A 23,850-nucleotide genomic window follows, 5' to 3' on the forward strand; every position below is an offset into this window, starting at 1 on the left:
GGCCTGAAAGTAAAGAGTCCACACTTTCACAGTTTAAACAGCAGAGAAAGCACTTTTCCCAGAAGAGCTGCTATTTTTCGACTTCCAGGAAGTCATGAAAAACAAAGATCCTCACCACTCAACAACTCAGAAACTAACATTCCATCATCTACTTCAACGAAATCCATGAAAAGCACTGAAACACGAGCATCATTTTCCTTTCCTCTGGTAGCTTCAGCAGAAGACCCTTCAAATGAAGAAGCTCTGCCTGTTTACGAACGGTAGGAAGCATCCTTATGGACTTTGAAAAGAACATGTAAACTGACCTGATATTGGATTTATTATTATTTAATTCTGCTGTGTATTATTAAAGTGTGTGTTTGGATATCAGAATGAACTCGATATGGATTGTTTACTGTTTTTCGTTATGTAGGATGCTATGTTGTATGCTTTGGGAGTGACTCAACTACACACACACACACACACACAGCTCGCTTTTTTTTTTAACATGTTCCACATTTAAACTTTCTTTTTCCTCCTTCAGTTTTTTTTGGTCATATTTACGTAGCATGACAATAACTGAACATCAATAGGCTAATGAGTTTGCCTGCAATACATAAAAAATAAAAGCGAAGTAAAATAAAAATAAAAAATAGGGTGCTTTTATTACTTTTTTATCTCTTGTAAATATATTTGATAAGTGGTTTTTAAACCTAGCAATAGTTCAATTCAAATTAACAAGTAAAAGTCCAAATTATTGTAAAAAAAAAAACAATAAAATAAGTAAATATATAAAAAAAAGCGATACAAATATTAAAATAAAAATAATTAAATATGTGTAAAATAAAGTGTTGTTATTTTCATGCTTTTTGTTATACTGCTGTTGTTATTTTTATCTCAAATATAAGCATCTTCGAATACTGTAAAAAGGAATTAGAAGTTAGAGTTGTACTTTATTGTCTTGTGCTCAAAGCTGCAGGAAGACAAAACAAACCACTTCTTCGATTCTATTCTATTCTATTCGATGCTATTCTATTCTATTCTATTCGTTCTATTCTTCTGAACATGTCTCAGTTGTCATTAATGAATGCAAAAAAATCTTGCGTGTCCTAAAACAGAGCTTCATGTTCTTTTCAGCTCCAGTGAAGTTTCCTTACGTTTTTTCTATTTGATTTGGTGGAGAAAGGATGATGTTTTCATCAGTGTGTGTGTGTGTGTGTGTTCAACAGGTGTGTGTGTGTGTGTGTGTGTGTGTGTGTGTGTGTGTGTTTGTGTGTGTGAGGTTTTAGGCACATGGTGATTTCTCCTGTCATGACTCTTTTATTTACGTCTTTTCTCTTCTCCTCCTCACAGGTGTAGGCTGAGGGGATCAGATTTCCTGCCCAAGACTTGCGCTCAATCAGTTCGCTGAAGACAAACCCACTCTCAACTATTTTTATCAGCAGGTTAGTGAAGGTGCCCCCGTCAGTGTGTGAGAGAGTGTGAGTGTGTGTGAGAGAGTGTGTGTGTCTCTGTGTGTGTGTATATGAGTGTGTTGTTAGTGAGTGGTGGGTGTTGTGTGTGTGAAGATGTGGTTTACATGGTAACGTATCTTTTTGTGAACATTTTACATTTATCAGAACGACTTTGTCATTTCAAAGCGACTACGTGCATTCAGGCTACATTTTTTTTACCTAACATGTTTGTTTTCCCTGGGAATCAAACCCACAACCTTTTTGCCACTGCTATAGCTCCATGGGCGCTACCACTGAGGCCACAGGAAACAGTACCGGATCAGGTGGAGCAGAGAGTGTGTGTGTGTGTTTTAGAGAGAGGTGAGAGAGAGTGTGGTGGCTGTTGTGTGTGTGTGTGTGGTGTGTGTGTGTTGTGTGTGTGTTGTGCGTGCTTTTGTGACATGTCAGGACACAACTTTGTATAATGAGCATGGGCGATGGCACGCGTATTACAAGGAGATGGGGACTTAGGAGGACATAACCCATGTCCCATTTTTTCAAAAGCTTTATAAACAACCTAAAGAATGAGTTTTTTTTTTTTTGATAACGTAACAATGCCCAAGGGTTAGTTGTAGGGTTGGTGTAGGGCAACATAGCGTTGTTAAAGTATACAAACCATTATGCCTACGGAATGTCCCCCCCAATAACAAAACAACAAACAAACAAAAAACAAACCCCACCACAGTGTGTGTGTGGTGGGTGTGTGTGTGTGTTCGAGTGTGTGTGAGAGGTGTGTCAGAAGTGAGTGTGTGCTGAGAGTGGGTTTGAGGGTGTTTGTGTGTGTGTGTGAGTCGTATATGTGTGTGTGTGTGTGTGGTGTGTGTTTGTGTGTGTAAAAGTTATTAGTATCGACTCCTGTTGGTCCACAGGAGCTGAAAGGTGTGAAGGTTTGGTGTTGGCAGGTGCAGAATGACTCCATGCTGGGAGACGGCGGATCTGTGGAGCAAGGATTTCGCGCTGAAGCTGGGGTGTCTTGAGATCAGGTGCGTTCATCGTTCATCGTCCCGTCAGACTGTGAGACGATCGTGTTAATTTCTGCTGTTCTCTTTTCCAGGAGATTCTACAGAGAGATGAGAGGAAACGCTCTGGATAAAAAATCCAACTATGAGCTGCTCGAGTAAGTGTTCATTGCTGACCGAAATGCGTTTCATATTGACAGATAAATGCTGAACAGTTATATCTAATAGTGTTTAAAATTGCCCAAATGGCACAGTTTAGATCTGCAGAATGCCAGGATATTGACTGACAGATCCCTGCTAATAAAGCTGAGCTTCTCCTGACCACATCATGTCCTCATCGCACCCACACTGTGTGTGTGAAAGAGTCACTCTTCATCTCAGCGGGGACTGACCCACACGCAGCACACACACACACCAGAGAAAGTCAGCGCGTGTGCATTAGTTCCAGGTCATTTCCATCAGTCCGCCCCGCAGTCACACAGCAGCGCTCTGGCCCCTCAGGGGGCGGGACAGGGCAGAGAGAGCGCACCAATCACAGAGCCACTCTGATTTGAGTGACAGCTGCAGGGAAGGACATCATCACGCTGGTCTCACCTCTTGATTTTACTAGCAGTACATTATACTTTTATAGATTTTATTCATATTTTGTGATTTATTGTGGGGTTTTTTTTTTTTCTTAATTTTTTATTGATTTTAATTTTGGTTACATATTTTTTGTTCAGTTTATATGTATATATACTTTTTTAACTTTTTTTTTTTACTGATTTTAACCCTGCTCTAATCAACATATTATAGGAAATTAGGATACAGAACTGTTGGATGTATGTAACATAATTCCCATATATTTAAATATTTAATATTGATTTATAAAATATCTAAATATAAATATCCTTAAAATAATAGATCTTTAATATTAATTATTAAGTGAGCTATAATAAATTTTGTGTATTATAAACAGTGCTGCATCATTCTTATGCTTAACTGACCAAAAGTTAATAATATAATGTTATGAGGGAAAAACGTACATAGTATATTTATTGGTACTGTATTCAGTTTTTTTTTAATGTCTATATAGTTTGATTTTATTATTTATTTCAGTTTTATTAATTTTAGTAATTTATTTTTTAAATAAAATAAAGCTTAATTTGTATATTTTTATTTCACTTAAACTATATTTTATTTTATTTTGTTATTTAAGTAACATTTAAAAAAATAGTTTTTTTAATTTTAGTTACTGACAATAACCCTGCTCTGAACAAACAGAATAGTGTAGAAACTGTGTACTTGAATTTGTGTAACATGCAATCCCATTTGTTTTTTTTTTTCTTTATTGTAATCTATGTGGTGAAAATATGACGGTAACAGGGTTTTTTCACAAACCTGGGCAACCCAGCCTCAAGATTTTTTGTTATAAATGATGTAAAAAAAATAAAAATAAAAATTAAAGACAAATTCCCGGTTTTTACTATCACATTCACTAACGTTATTTTATTTTTTTATTTTCTCATCAAAACATGCTAATTGTAAAGCATAAGGATGAAAGTTAAGAAATGCTTATCCTGACAGAGCGAATTATTTACTGCATGGTGCATTTTGTTTGATGTGTCCTGAAGTTATATGAATGATGTTTGGAAAAGTTGATTCATTGAGTCCACATGTCCCCAGCTCGTCCAAGAGCTTCGTCATGTGTTTATCCCAGCTCGTACAAGATCCACTTAATCCACATGTCATCCAGCATGCGTTTATAGATCAGATGAGATCAGTTCTCCAGATGGGCTGCTTCTCTGTGGAAATGTCTCAATACAAATACAGTTTGTTGGCCGTCTGTGAGTTTGCGATGACATCATTGCATCTGTGCTCAGATTTCTGCTCTGTTTCTCTGTTTTGCAGAAAGGACGTTGGACTTAGACGGTTCTTCCCCAAAAGTCTGTTGGAATCGGTTAAGGTGAGAGGATTGCCGTCTATTGCAGACACATTGGTTATAAAATGTGTGCATTTCAAGTATTAGCCAGTATGTCTCTGGCTTAAGTTGAAATACTTGGGATTAAAGTTGAATAAAATCAAATTAATGCAAAGATGCATATTAGTATTTACTGTAATATACTTGTAAGTAATTTGTCCATGTAATATATATATATATATAATGCATGGATTAATCACTTACTGATTACTTATTTTGTAATCTTTAATCGAAATGTCATAACTTGCTCTTTGTGTGATAAGCTTGCTTAATATCTGTGATGCGTTTTTGAGACCAATCACATTCCAGTATTTTACATCCATTTAACAATCGACAGATGAAATCATGTCTCAGCTCAGTGTTTCTGTGTTTGTTAATGTTATGTTAAGATCACATCACTCAAAAACACATCGTAATATGTGGTTGTAAACTTGGTCGTAATGGCAGCTTTAAGTGTTATTTTAGTATTTTTGAGATACCATTATAGATTATATTTTTATTTTGAATTTTTGTTTTGGATATTTTTATTAATTTTTACTTACATTTTTTATTGTTTTATTAGTACATATATAGTTTATTGTAATTTTTAAATGTTCTGTTTCCTTTTTACTTTTAATGTTTTTGTCTGCTTTTTGTGATTTTTTATTAGTTATTTTAATCATTTATAAGTATTTACCTCATTTATAAGCATTTATTCATTTTTTGTTTTTATTTTTTCTTTTCTCTTTTCTATTTTCATTTTAATTTTAGTTCATTTTTGTTGTAATTGTGTTATGGTGTTTTTGTCAATATAATTAGTTTTTTCTTGTTTATCAAGTATTTATTTTCTGTTTTCATTTCTCTTTTTTTTGTAATTTAGTTGATGTGCTTTTGTCATTATTGTTAGTTTCTTTAAGTATTTAATATGTAGCTTTTTAAATTTGTTTCCTTTTTAATTTTACTTTTTTAATGATATATAAATATTTTTTCATATTTATTAATTATTTAAACATTTTTCTATTTCCATTTTAATTTTAATTAAATTGTTTGTAATTTTCTTTTGTGCTTTTGTTAATTTTTGTTTGTTTGTTTATTTTTAATGTTTATATTCTGTTTATTACTTAAATTCATTTGTATTTTTCTGTATAGTTTTTATTTTATTTTATTATATATATATATATATATATATAGCTATAATATATATATATATATATATATAGATAAGTTAATTGTAGTTATTTTAGTAAGTCAACTTAAACAAAAAAATTACAAATGTTATCCTGACAAACTAGCTGAAAAACATGTTTTAATATATATATATATATATATATTTTTTTTTTTTTTTTTAATAATTTTTTTTTTATTAAATTTTTTTATGGTTTTAGTTTTCGTTAACTATAGTAACCCTGATGGTGACTCTGTTACTGGTGTTTGAGAGATGATGGGAAAGGGCATTGTAAGCTGGATGGTGTGAGTGTGTGTGCAGCTGCTGTAAGAAGTGTTCCCCGACTGAGACAATCCCACACACCCTGCAGACAGATGCTCAGTAAAATAGTGGGGTTGTCCTTTGACCCTGAGGGTCATCCTCAAAGATGTGCGCACGTGGGCGGGACAGAGGTGTTAAATCACCCCAACCTCCACCGCCTCACTCTGTTCCCATCGGCCGGGAGCTTGTGTGTTATGTTGCTTGAGAGCTATTCATTTAGACCTATTATAACATTTAATCTATGTGCTTCCTAGAAAATGTCATTTTGGAGAGTTTTCCTTCCTTCCTTCCTGCATCAGTGTGTGAGCAGAGCTCATTTGATCGAGTTAGAAACGGGGTTCAATTAACAGCGCAGTCATCTGTCACTGACCGCATGAATCAAATCCAGCCCTGAGTCATCATTTTAATAACAACACTGTTTGTTTTCAAAGCACAGGGGGCTTATTAAAGGGATTGTTCTCCCAAAACATATAAATCCTGCCATCAGTTATTCAACTATATGTCATTCAAAACTTGCATGATTCTTTTTGCGGGCGCATAAAAGGAAACATTGTGATGAGCTGCTGTTTTCCATGCACTGAAAGTGTAATAATTACCATCTGAATAAACAATAAAACATTAATTCATAAAAAAAATACAGTAAAAAAAAAAAAAATTACAAATAAAAATAAAATTTAAAAAAACTAATAAATATTAAAATATAATTTAAAATATAATTCAATTCATTTACGTAAAGCTGAATTTTCAGCATCATTGCTCCAGTCTTCAGAAATCATTCTAATATGCTGATTTATAAATGGCATTATGGCACATAAATGATGGCAGAACTATTCCATTAAAATCAATAAAGAGAAACCAGAATAGATTAATATTCAGACTTATTTGGACAATATTTTAAGTGTTATGCCGTAAAGAGACAGAAGTAGTTGGGTATGCCATAGTTTATATATTTAATAATTTATTTTGTTGTTGTTTGTTTTAATTGTTTATATTTTTATTATATATTATTTGTATATTATATATTTTTTATTTATATTTAGATGATGTTATTATATTTATATTTATATTTTTATTTATGTTTTTGTTCATATTTATTTCAAATTATTTTTCTTTTTTTAACAATTACAATATTTTTATATATTTAAACATATTTCAATTGTTAAAATAAAATAAAATAAACTATACAGAAAAATACAAATTAATTTAAGTAATAAAATAAACAGGCTAACAAAAATAACAAAAGCACATAAGAAAACTACAAACAATTTAATCAACATTACAATGAAAATATTTTTTTTTTAAATATAATTAATAAATATGAATAAATACTTGTAAATCATTTGCAAAATGAATAAAAATTACAAAAGCAAATAGCAAAGCTACAAAAAAATGTGAAATTAAAAAGGAAACTGTATATAAAAAAGTAAATGCATTTTTGTCTTATTAACATATTTAGTGTTAATAGTATTACTAGGTTTATGAACTAGATTTTTCATCAGTGTTCTGGAGGATTGTGGAGTGCTGACTCATTTCTGTTACATATAAAAAGAGAACATTTTACCCATTGCTATCAGCAGCTCCCTGTTCTGAAAAGTAAAGATTTGAAGTGGTATGTCATAAAAAAAGAGAAGAAGAGTCTACAGACTAATCAAGCATGTGTTTTGCCCCTTGAAACGACCGCCAAGCTCCTCCCAAGGAACGGACACCCACTTAAGCTAACACACGGGCTGCACTTCCTGTCAGGAAGGATGGGCGGCCGTCTGAAGTGACCGCTCACATGTTTGATATGATCTGTGTGTATCTGTGTCTGGAATGCTGTTAGCTTTCCCAGAATGCCTCGAGCTCGTCACATCCATCAGCAGTGTGCAGGTTTGTGTATTTTGAGGAGAGAGAGAGAAAGCTGAAAGAGATTGATCAATCTAGCGCGTCTTATTTGATTGGCAGCTGAATTTGGCAGCTGTAATGAACCTGTCAGCACTGATTACCGGCAGATTCTGGATTATTAAGTTATGCTATATAGATGTGATCATACTTCATCATAATGTTTTGTATTTGCTAAGAAAAGCATCACTATTATTTTTGCTTGTACTAATTTTCACAAACTGCTAAAGCTTGAACTCTGTTGCATAACTGATTTATCAAAACATGTTATAATCTAGTTTATTCATAATTAATGATTCTCTAATAACTAATAAAAATTTATAATAAATTATAAATGTTAACATCATTGATTTTCTGTTATCTGTAATTTTATCTTTGAGTTTTAATTATAGTTTTTTTTTCTATATTTTTAAATACGTCTATATAGTTTTTATTAATTTTTTTGTTATTTTAGTACATTATTTAATAAAAGTGAGAAATATTTCTCTGGCAACTGGCTGACATAAAATAAGTTTAAGTTTCTGTATATTTTATTTTGCTTCAGTTAATGTATTTTATTTCAAGTAATGAAAATATTTTTAATGGTTTTAGTTTTATTTAACTACAATAACCCCCATATGTCATAAATATATATATATATTCCGGTTATAGTTTTTGTTATTTTAGGACATTGCTAAACTTAATAAATTCAGAAATCCTTCCTTAGCAACTGGCTGACAAAATAGTTTTAAGTTTTTGTATATTTTATTTTATTTTTTAGTTAATATTTATTTTAATTTCAAGTAATGATTTTTTTAAAGCTTTTAATTTTAATTAGCTATAACAACCCAGATGTGTATTGTAAAAAGTGCAGTACAAAAAAAAAAAAAAAAAAAAAAAGATTTAAAATACTGGTTTAAGAGGTTTTTAAATACATTTTTATGCAGATCTTTATAGCACCCAGTTGCACAAGATCTGTAATTCAACATGATGTTAGTGTTTTTAATCTAGTATTGCTGATATGGGATTTAACTGTTTGTAATCAGTGTGTGAAGTGTAACGCTGCACTCCTATCAAACATACACAACAGAACAAACAGAAAAAAGATCCAGCAAACCTTTAAGCAGTTCGCAAACCTGAACGACGAGCAGAGCATACAGAAGTTCTTTGAGATCCTGGCGCCCGTCTCCAGATTCGACCAAGAGTGCTTTCGCTGTGCTCTGGGGGTACGTCAGGGCCCTGGACTTTACTGCCCCCTGCTGCTCAACGAGGAATTACATTAGCTGACACTCAGACCAAAACAAAATATCTCTTACCAATCTTTAAACTGTATTTTTCATTATACTACATACTATATGCTGCTGTTCACAAGTTTGGGGTCAGTGAGATTTCTTTTTGAAAGAAATTAATACTTTTATTCATCAATCAGAAATGTTTCTTGAGCAGCAAATTAGCATATTATACTGATTTCTGAAGATCATGTGACACTGAAGACTGGAGTAATGATGCTGAAAATACAGCTGCGCATCACAGAAATAAATTATGTTTTACAATATATTCACATAGAAAACAGCTATTTAAAATTATAATAATATTTCACAATTTTACTGTATTTTTGATCAAATAAATACAGCCTCGATGAGCAGAAGAGACTTCTTATTACATTACAGACCCCAGGCTTTAATGCATACTATAATATATAATACATTATATATTACATCATGGTTTATTTGGCATATTTTCATTTTGGTGCTATAATGAGAAGAATATTCCTAGATTAAAATTAGGAGCCTTTATAAAATTAGTTTATTTTTTAGCCCCTGCTAACTTTTAATGATTTATTTTCTTCTGATTAAATCTGAATTCCGCTCATCTCTCTGTCTGTCTCAGTCGAGTTGGGTCATATCAGTGGATCTCGCTATCGGTCCAGAGGAGGGAATCAGTTACCTGACAGACAAGGGCTCCACGGTAACGCATCTGACATCACCATAGCAACAAGCATCTATTTTACTTTAACCCTAGTTGTTTTGTTCAGTTGCTTCGTTCTATTTATGAGTAGCTCCGCCCACAGTGAACTCTCATTGGTCCAAAATCTTCAGAATTTCTCAATTTAAAAGCTCATCTCTGTCATGTGATGGACGAGTAATGCGTGTCTGGTTTCTTTCAGCCGACACATCTGGCCAACTTCACGCAGGTGCAGAGCATCCATTACTCCTGCGTGGAGGAGAAGGAGAGGAAGGGCGTCTTACAGCTGGACGTGGCAGGAGCCGCTGAGGTAAACAACACTACAGTTTAAAGTCACTTCTCCAACCAAATCTGCTTTTGACTGGGAGTTTCAGCTCAGAAGTAAATGAAATGCAGCTGATGTTCTGATTGTAGGATGTAGTGTTTAGTTTGAGATGTGTGACTCAGGAGGGTGTAAATCCAGCTCAGCCCTGTGCTTCGCTGTTATTTTGGGTCTTGGCGTCTTTGTCTGCGCTTTGTCAGTCTTTCTTTTCCTTCTTTCTTATTGTCTGTCTTTAAGGCACCCAGCTTTAGACAGATTTAAATCAGTGGTGTTATTGTTACCTAAAACTATTAAAACTGAAAAACTAAACGTTTTTGGTAATTGAAATATAGCTAGAATAAAAAAATATAGAAATATTAGATTAGACAGTTTTTATAACTATAATTGTTGTCTTGGTAACAAACTGAAAAAATAAAATAAAAATAAAGCAAAACAGAAACATAAAAAATATTTAAAATGATAAATCAAATAAAACAAATGCTAGCATTAAACTAAAATTAAAATGAAAACAGAAAAAAAACTAAAAAATAAGAAAATAAAAACATTAAATAAATGTAAATGATTTCTTGCTAACTTGGAATAAAAGTTAAGTACCTAAATTACTAAAACTAAAACAGAAATGAAAATATATTAAAGCTAAATAGAAGTATTAAAAAAAAAAAGCTAAAATGACAAAGTACATAAAATTACTTAAATCTAAACTAAAATTACAATGAAAACTGAAAAGAGAAAAAAAGTGTGTGTGTATATATATATAAATATATAAACTTAATATTAATAAATAAATTATTAAAATAAATTAATAAATTAATAAAATAAATAATAAAAAAATTATTTGCAATCTTGCCATGGCAACTACCTGCAATACAACTGAAGTATTAAAATGACTAAAACTAAGACTGAAATAAAAAATAAAGCTAAATAGAAATAGTGTTCATTTTTATATTAAATATTGTATTATTATTTAACTAAAATTACAAAGAAAACAAAAAATAATAGAACTAGAAAGCTAGTTCTAAATACTGATGAATATTAAAATAGTACATCAATAATAGTAAAACTGATTTAAACTTGTAAAGGGGTCATATGATGCGATTTCAATTGTTCCTTTCTCTTTGGAGTGTTACAAGCTTCACAATATGTTAAGAGGCGTGACATTTCCGTCACACGCTTGAGGCATTCGGCCAATCACAATGCGCTGGATAGCTGGCCAATCACAGCACACCTCACTTTTTTAGAGAGATGATCCTTGTGAGAAGGCTGGGCATAGAGGAGAAACAATAATGTACAGTATGTGGAAAATAATGTGATTTTTAACCTTAAACCGCATAAACACATTTCATTACACCAAATACACAAAATAATGTTCTTTTTAGCAGCATCATATGACCCCTTTAACTTGTGAGATCGTAAGTCTTTTTGACCGATTCATTAAAGATCCAGCTGTTTGGGAATCAGACTAGACTATAATGACTTTAATTGTGTGTTTTGATCTCATCACATTCAATCTAGACAGCATAATCACAGCTGGAGTAAAGGGAAGCACTGTTGTGGGCGTGTCTTCAGATGTGTGTGTGTGTGTGTGTATTGTATCCTGACGTCATGCTGAGGCTGCTGTTGCTGATAATGGCTCATTGTGAGTCTGGTTTCTTTCTTGTAGCCTCTCACGATCAGCACGCCGTCCTTCGCCATTGCTGAGAACATGGCTGACCTCATCGACGGATACTGTCGCCTGCTCAACGCCGTCAGCCAGTCCTTCATCGTCAGAGCACAGAAAGGTACGTCTTCCTCACGCTGCTGCACTGTGGGATGTTTGTACTCTAGAGGCATGAAGGAGACGCACTGAGTGGAAAATCCCAGTGTGAAGCAGCACAGCTGTTTGTCTCAGCAAGACACAAATAGAAAGACATATACTGAAAACAAGTCCACTCGTAGTAAAGTATGAGATGCAGTTCTTGGTTTCTGGGTGAGTCATGTTCTTCTGTTTGATTCATCAGCTGATGCTGTGTGTTTTTCTGTCCTACAGAGGGGGAAAGAGCTCTTCCATCCATTCCAAAGTAAGCCATAAATTCACTTCCCTGCCGTTCATGAGCTGTTTAATAAACTGATGTCAGGCACCAGATTAATTAATACTTAAACACCACCAAAACTGGTCAAGACTAGAGGCTAGAGCTGGAGGATATATCAAACATTCACTGTATATTTGTATCATTTTGTTGATGATGGCTGTATTTTATATAGTTATTTATATATATATATATATATATATATATATATATATATATATATATATATATATATATATAATTTTTTATTTTTTTTAAATAACATTTCAATATTTTGAAACCATTTTTATTTTTATTTTTATTTGGTGCCCATGAAGTTTCCTAAAGAGCACCATTAGAGTAAGTCAAAGTGTGGAGAGAAAAAAAAGTATATTATTATATAACATATTAATAAATAATATTAGAGATAAAAACAATGTTTTATTTTTTTAATTAGTAATCAGAAACATTTCAACATTTTAGAATATAATATGTGACATAATATATAATATTGCATAATATTTATATAATTATATTTGTTATTATTTCAACATTTTATTAATTTTGTATTATTTTATATTATAAAATATTGAGGGCTAACTGAAGAGTTTTGATTCCACATGTTGCATATAGTACATACAAATCATTTTAATATCATTTTGATTATTATGTTAGCATGCATATTTGCACCAGGTGCCAAATAAACACACATCCAGAAGTTCTCATGTTCACGTGAGCGATTGGATAAATAGATGTTTTCATGTGTGCATGAAAACAACTGTAAATCACCATTTAGTTTGTTAATGAAGTCATTTCTCCACAGACTGGCCAACAATGAGAAGCGGCTGGAGGGGATCCGGCCAGGAGTTCGTGCCATCTCTGTTTCAGGTAAGCCTTTGACATCAGCTCTGATTTATCAGCTTTATTGATTATCTATCAGATCTGTAAAGCAGTTCATATCAAAATATGACGATGCTTAATTCCCAAAGGCATTTGTGTTCAGTGTAGGTCTGGCGGATTTCACCAGTTTAATTTACAGCATAAACAGGCTGCATAAATACTATTACATTTAAAGTTTAATACTTCGTGTTAGAGCTTTGTTCAGTTCACTAACTCTGAGTATGACCAACAGTAACAGTGATGCTTTACAGATGCCAAACACTGCTAGTAATATCGGAGCTTGACATATCATATTCCTTATGGATTAAAAAAAGAATCTGAATGTTTGTTTTACTCTGAAATATTGCAATCAAATGCAGTTTCACATCATCTTCTTCAGCAGTTCTCTGATAGTTGATGTCTTCAAGATGTTGGGCTGGTTTCTGCAACATCTGCACACATTTAAAGCTCCTCATCAGTTGTGTTTCAGATGTTTCATGCTCATGAACGTGTCTGCTGTTTATAAGCTGTTTACGCTGGAGATTTTCAGCATAATCTAAATCTAAAACCACTTTTTGAAGACATTAAATTAAGTTATTCTCATGCTTTTTGGTGAGAAGGAAGCTGATAGTGAAAGTCTGAGCGTCACAGATCGTATGCGGTTTGTCAGGCTGAAATGTTTTGTCACGGATCTGGATGATAAATTTGTTTATTGCGTCTCCATTCCTCCTGCCATGTTCTCTTGCTTTGCTTCACTCTCTTTCTCTCTGCATCTGTCGTTCTTCACTGAAGACTCGGTGGTTCAGACGCCCACCAAAGCTGCTAAAGCTCGGCGCTTTCTCCTTCCGTTTGTCCTCTGTTCCCATGATTCTCCTCCTAAGGGTACATGCTGTTCCTGTGTGTGTGTGTGTGTGTTTAACACTAACCCTCACCTGCTCTCCACATGTTCTGTAGTATTATCTGTTTCCCATAGATTCACAGGTGTATCATAAGTGCTGTGATTCACTCTCAGATCTGTTTATAGCTAGAAGTGTGGATGTGATTTTGGATGCTGGTAGTTTCTGCCTCCCTGATCAGTCAAATCAGATTCCTTTTTATAATTTTAAATAATATGTTTTGCTTAATTTGCTTTTTGAAATCATCTATGGCAATATAAACACATTCCCTGCATTGCTGCAATGTGTGTGTGTGTGTGTGTATATATATATATATATGACAGACAGACAGACTGACTGACTGATTGATTTATATATATATATATATATATATATATATATATATACATACACACACGCACATATATATACTATATATATATATATACATACACACACGCACATATATATATATATATATATATATAATATATATATATATATATGCATCAACAAAAATTATTTTAAGATTTTCTTTGCTTATTTTGCTTTTTGAATCTTTGATTCATGACAATTAAATGCATTGATTCCATTAGTGTAATAAATTGACTGTGTATATATTAATCGCATCCAAAATAAAAGTTTTAGTTTACATAGTATATGTGTGCGTACTGTGTATATTTATTATGTATATATAAATACACACACATACATGCATGTATATATATAAAAAATGCTATATTTGAATATTAAATATATTTACATATAAATTATATTAATATAAATATATACATGTAAATGCATGTAAATATTTTCCAAATATATACAGTATGTGTGTGTATTTATATATACATAATAAATATACACAGTACACACATATATATTACATAAACAAAAACTTTTATTTTGGATGCGATTAATTCGCGATAAATCCTTTGACAACACTAGTATATATATATATATGATGTTATAGAATTTTGTTTTAAAATTAATATAATAAATTTTTTAGTTTTTTATTATAATGAGGAGAAATAATCAAAGTGCAGTAAATTTGATACATTTGATAAAAGTAGCCTTTATTTTCTTTGTGCAAAACATGTTTTGTATTTGTGTTTCTCTTTTAATTTAGTGACGAAATGCTGTTGACAGTTTTCGTGAGATTTACCCAGTTTTTATTTTTTCTAATTGCATTAAACATAAAAACCTGCCCCCAAATAAGATCAGAGATTTTTCCATGCGAACCGCACTGAATAAGACCCGTGGCAGAACAATCCAGGCAGATGTGTGTCCACGTCCCAATTGAATCTCATCCCACACATTCCTGCAGCACGTCTAACCCAATATAACCCACACTAATGACTGCCAGGACTGCAGGAGCTGCTCACACAGCCAGAGAGGACCAATAAACCAGTTAACCGCTTCAGATTCATGACCGACGTGTGTTTTCATGTCTGCTGGTGAATTAACCTTTCTCCTCTCTGCTCCTCTCCTCTCTGTTCTTGGCATGGACCTGCAGAAGATCTAAGCGGAGATGGTAATGTTTGACTTGCAATCTTCATTTCTCTCCTCTAACTAACTCTGTGTGTGTTTGGAAAGTTGCTGGAATCTAGTCAGTCATGCATAGGTTCTAGTTTAGTTGTAGTGTGTAAATGTGAGTCTGCTTCACTTTAAGTGCACTTGAAGTCTCTTTTGCTCCCTGCATTCATCATAAGTGCAATTATTTAGAGAAGCAAGTGACAAAAACTCTGGATGAAATCTGTTTTGCATGAAGACGAAAGAGTTACTTTCCCTTGTCTTTCTCGAGCTCAACCACAGAGCTGCTCTCTGATTGGCCGGTCGACAGACAGACGCTCAGATAGAGTTCAGAGAGTTTAAAAGAGAGAAGTGCACTTGAGTTTGAGTGTGCGAGAGGCTTCATGGAGGAGTTTCTTGGCTGGTTGAGCGGCTCTAGTTTGTGTAGTGGAAGGTTACGTGTGTTTGGGGTTGGTGTAGTGACCGAGTGGGCGTTAATGTTGAGATACTGACCGCTGCTGCTTCTGTCTCCCTGCAGAAACAGATGACTATGCAGAGATCATAGATGAGGAGGACACCTACACCATGCCCTCTAGTAAGTACCCTCGCCCGTGCCACCTTTTAAGTGTGTGTAACTGCTGTCTTCCGGGATCCAGATGTTTCTGAGCCAAATCCTGACCTTTTTTTTCCCTGTCTGGCTCGTTTGGTTTGTTGATGTGGCGGCAAATGAAATTTAAAGTATCCAGCTCTGACATTCCAGAATATTCTCTCTGGAAACTCAGTTTGTGTCGCACTTTAAAACGTTTGATTTGTTTCATAGTTGGGCGTAATTCTGTAAATGAAGCGTGTGTGTGTTTGGATTGAGCTCAGTCTGACATATTTGCTTCGGGGACGTCCTTAACAGTTAAAAGGATTCATAAAGTATTAATCATCTGTAAAATTGCTAGGTTCCTTTTAGGGTTTGGAGTTGAATCTGAATTGGCTTTATATAAACACACTGGAGGTCTGTGATGTGTCCTGATTTAGTGAGTGTGTGTGAGTCAGCGACTGCACACTAACATTCACGAGTGTGTGACTTTATAAACAATCACAGGATTCTGAACACACACAGACTCAGTCTGTGTGTTATACGACTGTCTTCAAGACAGTTGATTGAAAAGTTTCATCATTTACTCACCATCATATTTTTTTACAGTGCAACACAAAAGCAGATGTTTAGCAGAATGTTCATGCTGCTCTTTTCCAGTCAATTCCAGAGAACGTTCTCAGATCTTTGGCTAACATTCTGGCAAGTGTCTCTCAAAGTTATGAACAGTCTTGTATTAATTTAGACAGAATGTTTTGTTTACAGTTAATGACATGCCCAAAAAGTTAGCAGAAAAACATTGTTTACATCATGGAACTTTTTACTGAAACAATTTAGTATGTATTTTTTTAAATGTTACTACTTTCAGAATGTTCAGAGAACTTTCAAAAGTAACATTCTAAAAATGTTTCCAAAATTATAAAATTGAATGTTCACTTAACCAGGAAAAAAAGATTTTGAAAACGTTTTTAAAACTGACATTTTGAACCTTCTGAGAAGATTCAGAAATAACATTTTCATAAACTAATGGAAACATATTCTTAGAACATTTTGTTGTCCGCTGAGTATCGAGCTCCTAAAGAACAAAAAAAAAAAGAAGTTTGTATGACTCACGCACTGTATTAAAAGTCTTTTAAAGGCAAAAATGTTAACATTTTTTATGATCATAATGCAGACGTTTGGCTTCAGAGGACTATAAACATAGAACATGAGTCATGAGAACTATTTTTATTGCTCTTTTGCTCCCTCACTGCTATTCTTAAATAAATATACATTTAATTGAGATGCAAAACAACATGTAATAAGTTATGTTTGTGCTTAAATGTATGCCAGTGGGGTAAGAAAAAATAAGCTTGTTTTCCCTTAAATTACATTTATTTTTCTTACACCATTCATCAGTCGCTTGTTTGTAAATGAGCAGCATGAACATTTTTTGTGTTTTATGCTTTGAAATGACAGGTGAGTAAAGGCTCACAGGATTTCATTTTTGTCATTTTATTAATGGCAGATTCACTGAAATAGTTTTTATAACGTATTGCTCATTTTCCAGGGAATTTTTATGTTGTCCTCTGCTCAATATTTATAATATGCTAAATACACCCAGTCATGTTTTATACCAGCTCTGTGGTGTTTGACATGTCTGTGATTGATAAGTGTGTGCAGCTCTCCACATCTCATCCCTCTGTTTCTCTCTCTCTCATCCTGAGCTTTCATTCTGATCTAAAAGCCCATTCTCTGACTTTTCTCTTTAACAACCAGCCGAATGCTTTGGATTATACGCAGGTAACGCATCCCTCTGTTTGTGTGCTTCTTTCAGTTTTTCTCTCTTTCTTTTCTGTTTCTCTCTCTCTCTCTGTCTCAGTTTTGCTGTGTGCTTGTGTTAGAAGCCCGTTCCTCCTCATATCACAGACTAACGCAGGTTTTCATAAAAATAATTTTGTGCATTTCATGGGAATCAACCCCATGATTTACCATTGTTAGTGCTACGATCTAAAATATAGAAGCTGGGATATAAAAAAGGTATTTTAACATCCAAAACACACCACACAGCATCTTTAAGGCTTTATATTATTATTAAGCATCTTTATCTTATATAATTTATACTCATGTCATTATTAATAATATCCCATTTATAAGTTTTTGACATTAAATACTTTGTATAACTAAAAAAACCTGCAGAAGTCCTTGATATGTAGCCAAACAATAGATTATATAGTTTTTTTGTTTGTTTGTTTGTTTTTTTGCTAATTTATATTTTTAAATAGTGTTTTGTTTGTTTGTTTGCATTTATAAATGAATTGTTATTTGTTCTTTCTTTTAATAAATGGTGCATTTTTTATTTTATTTTATTTATTTATGTTGTTGGTTTAAAATTTTGGAATCACTATGATTTTTTTTTTTTTTTACTGTAATATTCAGCATTTTTTTTTACTATGATTTTTTTTTTACTTTGATATTCAAAACTCACAGTAAAGAAATGTTAAAAAATATTTATTTTTCAAATCAATTGTGCATTTATGTATTTTTTGCTTTTTTATTTTGCTATATCAGGATTTCTACAGAACATTGAGAACTTTATTGAAGACTTATTTTAGAGATTAAAATTACATTAGTTAGAGTGGACTTCATATTTATTAAGACAAATGAAAATGAGCCTGGCATATATGTGCAGTTTGAATGTGTTGTCTCAATGTTTTAAGTTTCTTTTATATTCATACATAGTCAATTTTTTCTCATCTGACAGTGCTTCTGTCCCTCACTGCCTCGTCTTCATTCGTTCACAGTTATGGCGTCCACCCTGACTAAGGTCTTTTGTTCATGACCTCAGTGTTTCTTATCTTGCAATTGGCGTCTTTCAAACAATTTGGTAAATGGCTGAGCTCTGCATTCAGTAAATATTGTTGATCTCGCTCGTCTTCTGAACTCACATGACGATCAGAGTTTGTGGTCTGCAGGTTCCTCTGATGTCGAGCTTCAGGTTTGTGACATTTCTTGTGTTTTCATCTGTAGCTCAGGACTATGAGATCCAGCGGGACAGAATCGAGTTGGGACGGTGTATCGGCGAGGGCCAGTTTGGTGACGTCCACCAAGGGGTTTACATCAGTCCGGTAAACAACACAGTCCACAGAAATATTAATCAAACATACACTGCATTGGCCCTGAACAGACTGGTGGCCCTTTCAATTCTCTTCCTACATCAGTTCATGTCTTTAGAGTGAGAACTATTAAAAATGATACAAAACTATTATTTAGCATAAACTGAACATAACATGAGCAGTAGAATAGACCTGACTGCATTCATTAAGCTCAACCTTAAAACCCTGTTATTAACAAGGATCACGTTTTTTTTTTTTTTTTTTTTTTACAAACAGATTTTTATATAATTTTATAAAACAGAAAAGTTGATATAATATGTGATTAATGGTTCGTACAATCTATCATTTGGTTCCAAACTTGCTCTCTATTGATCATCAAATATTTTTGTTAAATTTAAGGAATACATTTTATATGGAATAAACATTTTTATATACTAAATATTATATAAAAATGTATACATTTGGATCAAATAATTTATATTATATCTAGTAAATACAGTCCAACATTTGACCCAAACCATCTTTCTACTGAGTGAGGTCTTAATCGGCAAGAAATCTTTTTTTTTTATCCGAATAAGTACATTTTACATTTTAAATAATGTTAACAATTAAATGTTTTTTTAATCATATTTATATGTGTACAGTATATTATTCTAATATGTTTATAAATGTTGCAGGTTTTAAACTGTATTTATGATATACAAAATATTATAATAAATTTATAATATGTGACCCTGGAGCACAAAAGCAGTCATCAGTAGCACAGGTATATGTGTAGCAATAGCCAACAATACATTATATGGGTCGAAATTATAAATTTTTCTTTTATGCCAAAAATCGTTAGGATATGAAGTAAAGATCATGTTCCATTAAGATATTTAGTAAATTTCCTACCGTAAATATATCAGAAATGTATTATAATTAGTTATATGCATGGTTAAGAACTTCATCTGAACAACTTTAAGGTTGTTTTTCTCAATATTTAGATTTTTTTGCACACTCAGATTCCAGATTTTCAAATAATTATATCTCGGCCAAATATTGTGCCATCATAAACCATACATCAATGGAAAGCTTGTTTATTCAGCTTTCAGATGATGTATAAATCTCAATTTAAAAAAATTGACGCTTATGACATGTGAGGTCACATATAGTAACATTTATAATAAATTTTATATTAATAATTAAATTTTTTCCCTATTCCCTAGTGCTCTTTACTGTGTTCTGAAGCTGTTAAAACGAACTAAAATCTCAGACTTTGTGGGCGTACGGTTTAATACAGTGTGCTTTAAATTTGTAATCTTCCAGAATTCATGCTGGTAGTTTTTGATGCATGTGTTTTCCCTGACAGGAGAATCCTTCGTTATCAGTGGCCATCAAGACGTGTAAGAACTGCACCTCAGACAGCGTGCGCGAGAAGTTCCTGCAGGAAGCTCGTGAGTATCAACAGTTACTCAACACTAGTGACCTTCAGCTTCACTTCAGCTGATGACAGCTTTCTTTTTTTAACATAACTGTTACATCCGAACACAAGATGCATCGTAGTCTAATTGAAATCATTTGGAATCGAGATTTATTTTTGGTTTATTTGAAGTTGAATATGAGGAAGTCACAACTACCGCATTTGCACGCTTTGAGAGAAGTCAGAATCCCGTTAAACCAAAGTGTTTTGCATGTGATGCAATGTGTGTGATGTTATGATTGACAGTGACAATGCGGCAGTTCGACCATCCGCACATTGTGAAGTTGATTGGAATCATCACTGAAAACCCCGTCTGGATCATCATGGAGCTGTGCACGCTTGGAGAGGTCAGACTGTGTTTTCATTCTTTAAACTGGCACAGATTTTAGACTCTATGAAATCATCTGGAATCATCTTCGTTTTAGCTGAGATCGTTCTTGCAAATAAGGAAGTACAACCTGGACCTGTCCACGCTGATTCTGTTCGCGCATCAGCTGAGCGCAGCGCTGGCGTACCTGGAGAGCAAACGCTTCGTGCACAGGTGACTGAAGATCTTCACACGCTCAGAGCAGACTTTCCTCAGTGTCCTGCTCGTAGTGCACTGAGGTCAATGTGTTTTGTGCAGGGACATTGCTGCCAGGAACGTGTTGGTGTCTTCCACAGACTGTGTGAAACTTGGTGACTTCGGTCTCTCCAGATACATGGAGGACAGCTCCTATTATAAAGGTGTGTCAAACTGCACTTTTACTTGCTGTTTACAAGCATTTAAACAGGATGCAACGTGATTTACTTCTGTATGTGCACAAAGAGTCATGTAAGTTTTCATTAAAGCACTTCCAGTAGTTGCTGTGCATTTTAGAGGCTCTGGAAAAAGTTCTGATAAATGCAAACACTCACTCTCAGAAATGTTAGCAGAGCAAGGACACAGCGACCTCTGGTGGATAGTGAAGACATGTTTGAGTGTTTATAGTGTGTGAACAGTAGTGTGTGTTTTTCAGCTTCTAAAGGGAAACTGCCGATCAAATGGATGGCTCCTGAATCCATAAACTTCCGTCGGTTTACCTCGGCCAGCGACGTCTGGATGTTCGGTGAGTGCTTGGAAGATGAATATTTCATGGTGCTGCATTCTAACAGTTTGATTTTCCCTGAACACCATCTTTCTGTTATTAATGCATTTTTAGTTTTTTACATTATTATTAAAAGTATTAATTTGATCAATTTTACTATGCAATTTAACTTTACTATACTATCTTTTAGATTTAGATTTATATATATATATATATATTAATCCTGCACAGAACTTAACTTGCATCATCACTAAAATAAATAAATGAGTTAATGAATGAATGAATGAAATTAAAAAAAAAATCTTAATTTGGTCAATCAACCTTCCTCAGACTTAAGCAGCGTTGACCAGAATATTGCAAATTTGTGTTTTTTTTTTTTGTTGTTTTTTAATAGTGTGCTATAAATATATATATTAAAGCAATAAGCGTTGTGACTAACAACCCCGTTAGCTGTTATTAATTCACTGTAAACTACGGCTTCACGGGGCTTATTGCTTTTATAAAACAGTTATTCCATATAGTAAGGTTTCACAAAATAAAACAGAGCAAATAAAGTGTAATGATATTAATAAAAACAGTATTCTTCCACCAAACAATGTAGTTCCTCAGAAGCAGTTGTGGTTGCAACAAAGTGACAGACAAACGTAAACAAAGGTGTATGTTTGCAATTTACAACAGCTTCGAATGTGGCTCAACCAATCAGAATCGTATGTATATATATATATATATATATATATATATATATATATATATATATATGCACCTAAATATACAGTATTTTAAATAGAATATGACCTACCATTTTTTTAAAAATATGGTGTTCTGTAATAATTGTTGTGTTGTATTTTTTATTTTTGTTTATTTGTGATGACTGAGGCAGATTTCTGATCCGTGTCTGTCTCCTCTCAGGTGTGTGTATGTGGGAAATCCTCATGTTCGGCATCAAGCCCTTCCAGGGCGTGAAGAATAACGACGTGATCGGCCGGATAGAGAACGGCGAGAGGTTAGCGATGCCCCAGAACTGCCCTCCGACCCTCTACAAAATGATGACCAAACGACCCCAGCAAGACCCCCGCCGCCCGCGCTTCACCGAGCTCAAGACGCAGCTCAGGTCAGTGGTTTCTGACTCAGTTCAGATGACAGCATCTGCGGGTGAGGTTCGAACAGATAATCTGATGCTTTTGTTGTAGTTCTCTGGTTCTGACTCTAGAGGGCTCAAGTACACCAGCAAAACTTCAACAACAAAAACATTTAGCATTCACTGTCCTGCGTCAGACTTGCTGAGCCAAATTCTACTAGTTTTGTGCTGCAAAAATAGTGTCTTTTTTGCTATAGCATGTCACACTTTCTCTCAAAATATGATGCAATTTGTAACATTTATGATAAGTGCAGATGTCTTGTATTATCACTTAATCACATAAACTTAATTATCACTTAAAACTGATTTTGTGGAAAAAAAAATTATTCATAAATTAATGTCAAGTTTATAAAGCATTTGCACATTTTTACCACTTCTTTTGCAGTTTGTAAATTAAATGATATATTTTGATTACTTCTTTTTGTCTTTAAGACAAAACTTTTTTTTTTTACCTTTTTTTGATAAGTGCATTAAAGCTGATATATTTATATAATTTGAAAAAACTATATTTGTTGAAAACTATATATATATATATATATATATATATATATATATATATATATATATATATATTATATATATATATATATAATTTATTTATTTATTTATTTATTTATTTTTTTCAATATGCAGGGCTGCATTTATTAACAAATTATTGTAAATATAGGCATTACGATGTAATTTTTACTAATTCTGTGTGCAGTTGAATATAAATGAAGGCTGTCAGAGAATGCTGCTCATGTAGTTATTTTGTGGGGAACAGACTTGCTTTTCAAATACACAGGTGAAGCATTCATTAATGTGTGTTGTTTGCTTTCATTTTCCGTACTAGCCCCCAAAAATCTTCCTGTCTGTGTCAGGAAGTGATCTGAAACGGGTCAAACATTCACTTGTCAAATGCACATCACTCTGACTCCAAACCCTTTAAAAGCATCCTCCCTGGAGGTCTCTGCTGATTGTTGCTGTGTGTCTCTGCAGCACTATCCTGGACGAGGAGAAGGCCCAGCAGGAGGAGCGTTTCCGTATGGAGATGAGGAGACAGGTCACTGTGTCCTGGGACACTGGGAATTCAGACGAGGCTCCACCGAAGGTCAGAGCTCCATCTGCTTCTGCACATTCAGTTACTCATTCATGTGACGAGTTCTCTGTGTTAGACAGAAAGAGCTGGCCCTGATCAGATCTGACACG

At 33.5% G+C, this 23,850-nt stretch overlaps 1 protein-coding gene across 1 annotated transcript in view; it reads left to right on the forward strand.

The window, feature by feature from the left end:
- The window catches only part of LOC109092806 (focal adhesion kinase 1-like), a 54,192-nt gene that overhangs the window by 18,896 nt on the left and 11,446 nt on the right, over positions 1-23,850 (forward strand). Inside the window, 21 exon segments of the mRNA XM_042744819.1 lie at positions 1,345-1,448; positions 2,400-2,455; positions 2,527-2,589; positions 4,322-4,390; positions 8,816-8,942; positions 9,607-9,684; positions 9,884-9,991; positions 11,664-11,781; positions 12,030-12,060; positions 12,872-12,936; positions 15,319-15,336; positions 15,853-15,909; positions 17,659-17,682; positions 18,910-19,007; positions 20,347-20,431; positions 20,704-20,804; positions 20,883-20,998; positions 21,083-21,183; positions 21,456-21,545; positions 22,434-22,635; positions 23,641-23,752. Coding sequence (XP_042600753.1) covers positions 1,345-1,448; positions 2,400-2,455; positions 2,527-2,589; positions 4,322-4,390; positions 8,816-8,942; positions 9,607-9,684; positions 9,884-9,991; positions 11,664-11,781; positions 12,030-12,060; positions 12,872-12,936; positions 15,319-15,336; positions 15,853-15,909; positions 17,659-17,682; positions 18,910-19,007; positions 20,347-20,431; positions 20,704-20,804; positions 20,883-20,998; positions 21,083-21,183; positions 21,456-21,545; positions 22,434-22,635; positions 23,641-23,752 — 1,823 coding nt within the window.

This window comes from Cyprinus carpio, chromosome B19 (assembly GCF_018340385.1).
Source record: "Cyprinus carpio isolate SPL01 chromosome B19, ASM1834038v1, whole genome shotgun sequence".
In the NCBI taxonomy this organism is placed as follows: domain Eukaryota; kingdom Metazoa; phylum Chordata; class Actinopteri; order Cypriniformes; family Cyprinidae; genus Cyprinus; species Cyprinus carpio.